The sequence below is a fragment of the Euwallacea similis genome, chromosome 31 (genome assembly GCF_039881205.1).
Source record: "Euwallacea similis isolate ESF13 chromosome 31, ESF131.1, whole genome shotgun sequence".
Classification (NCBI taxonomy): domain Eukaryota; kingdom Metazoa; phylum Arthropoda; class Insecta; order Coleoptera; family Curculionidae; genus Euwallacea; species Euwallacea similis.
The window spans coordinates 388,311-395,783 of NC_089639.1; the positions used below are offsets into that span (position 1 = coordinate 388,311).

Sequence of the window (7,473 nt, forward strand, 5' to 3'; positions counted from 1 at the left end):
TGCCGAGAAGTGTAAAAAAATACCAAAGATTTCCTAAGCCTATTAATCCAAACCATAAAACATTTGTAATGTTAAACAGAAAATACGACGTAATGTACTGTATCTACTGTATCATTTTCAAAAATTTCAACAACGGTTATAGTCAAACCTAAAGCCAAGGATGACTTTTTGTAATATCATCCTAGATCGCTACATTTATTTTCATAGAACTATCAATTTCAAAAAGGATAAGAAACCCGCATAATAATCACGAATATTTTGACCAAAAAATATATATTACGATAACGAATTATTATCAAACAGAGTTTAAAACAAATGTCTGGACAAGTACTGCTGGTTGCGTGAACTTATTTGTTTTTCCTACAAAATATTCTTCCAGAGCTCCTGGAAGATTTGCCTTTAGAATTACGCCGCGAAATGTGGTCTATGCACGATAGTGCTGCTCCGAATTTCAATTTGGATGTTCGAGAATCTTTAAATCAACAGTTTACAAATTAATGGCTAGGTTATGGAAATAACTGCTCTTAACACTGGTCACCGTGATCACCAGATTTACATAAATGTGACTTTTTCTCTGCGATGCTTGAAAAGAATTTGCATGTTCGATGTCCATTGCAAATGAGAAAAATTTATCGAACAACATCTATAACAAATTGCACCATTTTAAAAAATTATATAGAATTAATTAATAGTGTACACTTTAACGTTCGACGAAAAGTGCATTTATGTATAAAAGAGAATAGGAGCCATTTTAAGCAACACCTTTAGCGTTCATGTTTTACTATTATTTAATTAGTTTCAAATAAACAGTGGTGTTTTAACAGGTAATAAAGCAATATCGTTTTATTTCTTGTTCGCAATAATTTAAATCTTAATGCTGAGATGGCTTAATTATGGTCTATTAAAAAAAGTATCCCAAAAAATTTTATTTACTATATGCATGTTGAAGTTAAGATCTGAATGGAGGATTATTTGTTCAATTGCAGGAAATAATTATTATATGCAGTTCTTCTTTTCAATTTTTTCCAAGAAACTTTTAACCAGCTATTTTTGGAATACCCTTAAAGCAAGGAACCTTATTGGATTTAATCGGTTTTAACCCCTATCACAAAATTGCAGTTTCTTTGAAACAAATAATCTCTCAAAAGAATAAAAAAATATATACTTAAAATTGAATTTGCTTTAAAACTGGTAGATCCTAATTGTAAATAAAATTAGAGTAAAAAATTCTTGGACGTTCAAAGGTGACCCACCTCCAATCCATCACTTCTTGAGCTGCCAGTTACTTCAAATTTCTGCCAACAAAAGATGTCAATAAAAGAAACACATCTTAAAAATTTAGTTGTTCTACGTTAAGGCACTGCTGAAATACAGAGTTTTTCGATTTTTTAAAGGCATTCTCTTAGGGCAATATTTCAGCAACCGTAAGCATGAGAACAAAAATCATATAAAAAATCCTCTTGTTTTGAGATCTTCTTCGTATTTATGTTGATTGCATTGCAAATCGCCCCGTATGTGGGACCTACAACCGTAGTTTGATTCTCTGATGGGTTATCGTATGATGACGTCATATTTCGTGAAAGAAAATTGCGTGAATGAGTTTGGGTTTTTAATGCTTTAATATAATTCTTGTATTTTTTATTGTGGCTTTCAATGGATATGGCCAGTCACTTTTAAATGCCTTGCTAAGTGTTTACCTACCTCTCTATTTTTTAATGACCCACAGCCGTCAAATTGGTAAATTACCGAACATAAAAGAAGAAAAAACTTAAGAATATTGTCAAAACTATAAAAAATAAATGCCTAAATGTTTATATTTTTCGAGAAGTCGGAGAAAAGAAATGAATAAAATTAAATTTGTTGGTCGCTCTGCCATTTCTGATTCAGACAGAATTGAAATAAAGTTAAGGTTGGAACAAACATTCATTGAGTGTGGGTCACCTTTTTGAATGGATGTGAAAAGCGTACATATAAAAATTTGCCGATGGCCCCCGACGGCTCCATTGTGCAAGTTCCCATCAATCAGTTATCAAATCGATCAATTCCTCACTTGAAATATAACAAATCTTTAACCGTAGTTTAACTGCTAGAAATGCGGTAAAATTCGAATACCCCATAAGATAACAAATAATTTCTTCTCTCAAGGAATTCAGTAGCAAAAGAAAAAAATCCAGTTATCCACTAACATGAAGTATCCTGCACATATACTGACGATGCGTTAGGGAAGCACGTAAATATATGCCTGAATTTTTGAAAATGAGAAATACACAATATGTAAATACAACTTAGTATATAGCTGTGGCAGTTTAAATACAATTTTGGAACGTCTACCTTCGCATTCTCGATTTTATGAAACATTCCGGTTTTCAGTTTTAAAATAGGTATATCAAACATTGTTCTTATGCCGGAATTTAGTAAACACACAGACTTTCATATAATCCCCATAAATGTACAGATACTTATAAATAATTAAAATATATATCGGAAAATTAAAAACTCAAAATATAATATGAACTGGTGATCTCTATTACACTTAAACGTATTTATATCAAAAGAAGGATGTTAACGCGAAATCCGTAAAACAAAGATATAATTCTAGGGGATAAGCATATCATAGTTTTGTGCTTAATAAATTATCTTGGCAAAGTCATTAAAAGAAGGAGGAATAGAATTTCCTTGTTTAGAGCAAGGTTCTTATGCATTCAAAATAAAAATATGTTAACAGGATATCTATAGCCGACAGTACAAGGACTATTTAAATATTTGGTGTAACCTATAACTATTATATCTCATGTCCTTTCTATATGTATACTGGCGTACCTAGGTATACATATGTATACACAAAGAATATTCTTAGGTAACAATCAATAAATACTTAATAGATAACTATCATCGACTGTAGGAATTCTACAAATGGAAATTATATATTATTTGTAGGTAGGTACTTATACAGGGTGATTCAATACTAATACTTCGACAAAGCTCATGGGGTGATCATTGGCATTATTTTGAAATAATTGCGATTTAGTGAACTTTTTCTGACAAAGCAATTTTACTATTTCGGGGGTGTCCACTTTCGTGCAGTTTGAGATTAAGGGCATATGTACTTGTGTATTCAAAGACATATGTACCATATATTTTGCAAAAAATTACAGTACTACTTTATTCAAAAGCATACTAAATAAACGTTTATAAAAAAATACGAAAACAACATTTAAAACATAATATTTTTTTATAACACGCGCGAAAATGACGTTATTTTGAGCAGTTTAAACTTTTCTTCAGGTCCATTTCTCACTGTTTTTTGACTCAAAACATACAACACGAACGAGCTGCTATAATCCACTATAACGTGCTGTATCGCGAGAAAATGATAAAATTTGTGTGTTCACTTTACGGGGTAATTCACTCGAAGCGGAGTTCACTAAATCGCAACTCTACTGTAGTAAGATCTCATAAATCACAGTCCTTGGTAGCATCATTAGGAAGATGTTTAAATTTTATTCCAAAAATGCCGATTTTTTAATTTCTGGGAAACAGTTTGAGATTTATAAGTACGGAATGGACGAAATTTTGCAGTAAAGGAAACGTTTTTAGTTAGATACATCAGTGACGGGGTTTCCAATATGACCCATTCCAAATAAAATTGAATATTTCTAAAAACAAAAATAGTACGCCATTGGTTTTTGAGAAAATAAAAACTATTCTGGGTTAGCTTGTTCGATTCTAAAGATAAAAACTTTCTAGAGGTTTTTTGTACAATGCACAGTTTTTGAATAAAAAACATTATTGATGTGTCGATCAATTGAAGCAATAATTAATCAATGATGATTAGTGATGCGTAAGTTTCCGAGAAGGAATTGCTCGGCGAAATTTTCAAGGAATTTTCCGTAGACCTCCTGAAGTATTTCAAGTTGTTTTCTCTTCAAGCAAGCCAAATTAAAATTTGTAGTTGTACATATAGTGCTACACCTAAAGTCCGCATTATATGGATTTTTTTTACTTGTGAATTGAGGTCAATTTAAACTTTGCCTTCTGGCGCTTCAAAAATGAAGAGAAATGACATTCAAATCAAAAAACAAATTACTGTCTATAATTGTTAAATTGCAACTTGTTTACAAAAATATACAAATTTTTTAAAAGTTGAAAAAAATACAAAGGAAAAAGTTTACTGTATAATTTTTTATTTTCTATCCATATACCAATTTCCAACTTTATTAGGCGACTTTCAATTTTTGTAACCTTTTTGTATTTTCTGCGTTTCCGAAGTATTCATTTCAACTCGGTTAGCAACCTTGTAACAATAATTCTATTATGTCAAAGTAATTGTTTGAATGAATATTTATTAGTGAAAACTGTGATAAATCTTCTTAAAGAAAATGCAAAATACATTGAAGAAGCTACCTTAATGCAAAGTTGATGTATATCATAAAGGAAGTATTCAAGTTAACTTACTGCGGTATTTTTATAAAGCTAATTGGCACAAAAATAAATTTTGAAACAAATATCAACCTAAAATGGCTATAATATGTATTACATAGTTATTATGAATCCAAGCATATATTAATGAAACGTAGAAAAACGAAAAAATTTTAAGTTGAAAGTCGTCTAAGAAACATAAAAATTAACAAGTAGATAGAAAATAAGAAATTAGGAAACTTCTTTTTTTGTGGTTTTTTTCGAATTCTGAGAAAGTTGGAAATTTTTGTAAACTAGTTGCAATTTGGCAGTTACAAACAATCATTTGTTATTTGATTTGAATGTAAATTTTCATCATTTTTCAAGCAAAACCGGAAGGCAAAATCCAAATTTAAATAAATTGATATGTAAAATAAATCTTATATAAAGCGTACTTTATGTGTAACACTATATTTGTACTTTCTGTATTAAACACAAAAAAATACATTCTTTATTACAAAAAAAGTAATAATATACAATATTATAAAAAAAATCATAAAAAATCTAATCTTCCCTCTTAGATACAAGATTTCTTGAGTAAAAACATGACAAACACAAATAAGTTTTTGTTTTTCCCCGGGAATTGGGTTTGCGGAAAATTCCTAGGAACTTTCCCTTTACCAGTGCAAATGTATCTAGGAAATTTCCCGGTTACCAATCACTAGTGGTGATTACTGCAAATATATTTGAAAAAAACGCGATGTAAGGGAAAAACTCGACGGAGCTCTTATATGCCGAGCTGGACAATCAATTCAAACATATTTTTATCACGTATTTTTTGTTTTAAGCAAATCCATTGGTTTACTAATAAAACTTTACACCCTGTGTCTTCGTAACGATATCGTCAAAGGCCATTATTTATTTAAACTTTTATCTCAAAATAACGCCAGAATCGTCAACTGAAGCTTGTCGAAGTAATTACCTTGTAAGTAGTAACTTGTTCAAATAATATTATACAGTACTACCTACATGTTATTCGATTTTTAGTACGTAATATTAATTCATATTTACAAGTTTCTAAAGTGACAATGAAACAACGACATAACCATCTTTAGACCTATCGAAGCGCCGAGCAGTGAGATCGATTGAAATAAATTAAACTTTATATTATTGACACTACAAACAGTTATGATTTCCAAAAGAAACATGCAGCAACTAGAAAATTTGAATTGAGTATGTTCACAGATAAAATTCGCTAAAAAAACATATTAATTTAAGGGTCTGGACTCACATTGTGCGTCGGCTCCGTCGAAGACGCCATCGGAGGTCTGGCTTGGAGCAAGGCCTGATAATAATTCACTATAGGTAACATTGGCCAAGATTTTGATTCGGTGGAGTCCTGTTGATCACTTGACACTACGTCGATGTCTTCTTCTGTGGTGTCTTCTTCTGAATCGGGTGCCAGGAGGGAAGCAACGTCAAACTGTCGCTTTCTCGTGCTTCGTACGTTCGTCGACGATGAGGGAAAGACGGACGTAGCTGATGGTCCAGGAAGAACTGTGGGGCTCACAGATAAAGGCGGAGGACTAGGAGAGTCGGCTCCATCTTCCTCAACTGCTAGACCCATATGTTTGCGGACCTTCCTTTGCGCTTTACGTCTCCGGAAGTCGCCTTTGCGAAAATCTTCAACATTCGCCGGATGGATGGCCCAAAAGTGACCTTTGCCGCTGGAACTGCGACCGGCCTTAATGAAACAGTCATTCAATGACAAATTGTGCCGAATGGAGTTTTTCCAACCAGGCGCGCGGCTTCGAAAGTAGGGATAGTTATCCAAAATATGTTGATATATATCTGATAACACCAATTTTCCCTCCGGTGAGTTCAGGATAGCCATAGCGATGAGCCCAATATAACTGTGCTGGGGTTTTGGTTCTTCCGGTTGGAGAGCCCGGGGAAATAGTGGGTAGCACGTCAATGGCGATGGAAACGGATTCAATAGAGGATACCTCAAGCGTTCTGCTACGGCGTATTGATAAAGCTGCAGTCTGTAGTGGTCTATCGGAAGTAAAGCTCTGGGTCCGTTGGGTTCCAGAGGAAATGGCATCGGGACGCGTGGCGAGGTGTTGGCAGGGCTTTCGTTACTACACATGCCGAACAACTTAAACACTTCACGGTAGAAGTTCAACGGGGCACTATTCACTCAAATATTGCACACAAAGTGTCTAGAGGTCGGAGGTATAAGTTTGTTTTGCAGCATTATTAAGAATTGGCTCAGAGGGGGTAAACTACACCCTGTTACTGTTCTCTTGCAAAGGGCCCATCTGGGTATCTAAACATGTAACAAACACTAACTATTTGTCGACCAATATTTGATAACAGTTGATAGGCGGGGACACGGGTATCCAATCCGGGGGAACTATTCCCTTCCTATCTGGCGAAGCCCCGCCTCGCCATCATGATGTCCTTCCAACTGCCTGTGCTTTTGCTCCTCGAAAAAGGAAGGATAACTGCTCCCTATAAAATCTTTACTATTTGTGTTTCCAAATCCACTGAATTTGACGAACACTTTACTGTTCGTTTGCACATATATTTAGCATTAAAGGAATATCGCACATCCAGCTGCTTTGTTTCCGATCAAAACTGTTTTATTGAATAATTATTTTTGAATTGAATAAATGTCTGCATTAACTTGAGCCTAGGTATGGTTAAAGGGTTTAAGAAACCATACTAACCGCATATCATACTTATACCCTCTTCAGACCCCGGTGATGCATATCGGTGATGTATGCGGTTAAAACTTATTTATACGCACTGGAACGTTTTTTGGCGCCGCAGCAACGCATGTACCCTTTAAGATACCCTAAAATTGACCTCTGTAATTTGTACGCATGCTTGCTCAGAGTGTTGAGGTTGAATTCATTGGATGTTTTGTTTGTTTTTACATGGCGTGCGGTTGCGCGATGGCTTCGAAGTCAAAAACAAGTAAGTAATCAGCTTTTAGGTATTGACCTAACACTGGACCACGTATAGTACCTTCCGGTTCTGTTGAAAAGAATAACGTTTTGTCCAGGACGG

The 7,473-nt window shown here is 34.0% G+C and overlaps 1 protein-coding gene across 1 annotated transcript; it reads right to left on the minus strand.

Annotated features, from left to right (window-relative positions):
• Positions 1-5,662: 5,662 nt before the first annotated feature.
• Positions 5,663-6,704, minus strand: LOC136417914 (fork head domain-containing protein FD5-like). Its single transcript, XM_066403774.1, has one exon. It carries the CDS (start codon positions 6,545-6,547, stop codon positions 5,672-5,674), a length of 876 nt encoding a protein of 291 aa, XP_066259871.1. The 5' UTR covers positions 6,548-6,704; the 3' UTR covers positions 5,663-5,671.
• Positions 6,705-7,473: the final 769 nt, after the last annotated feature.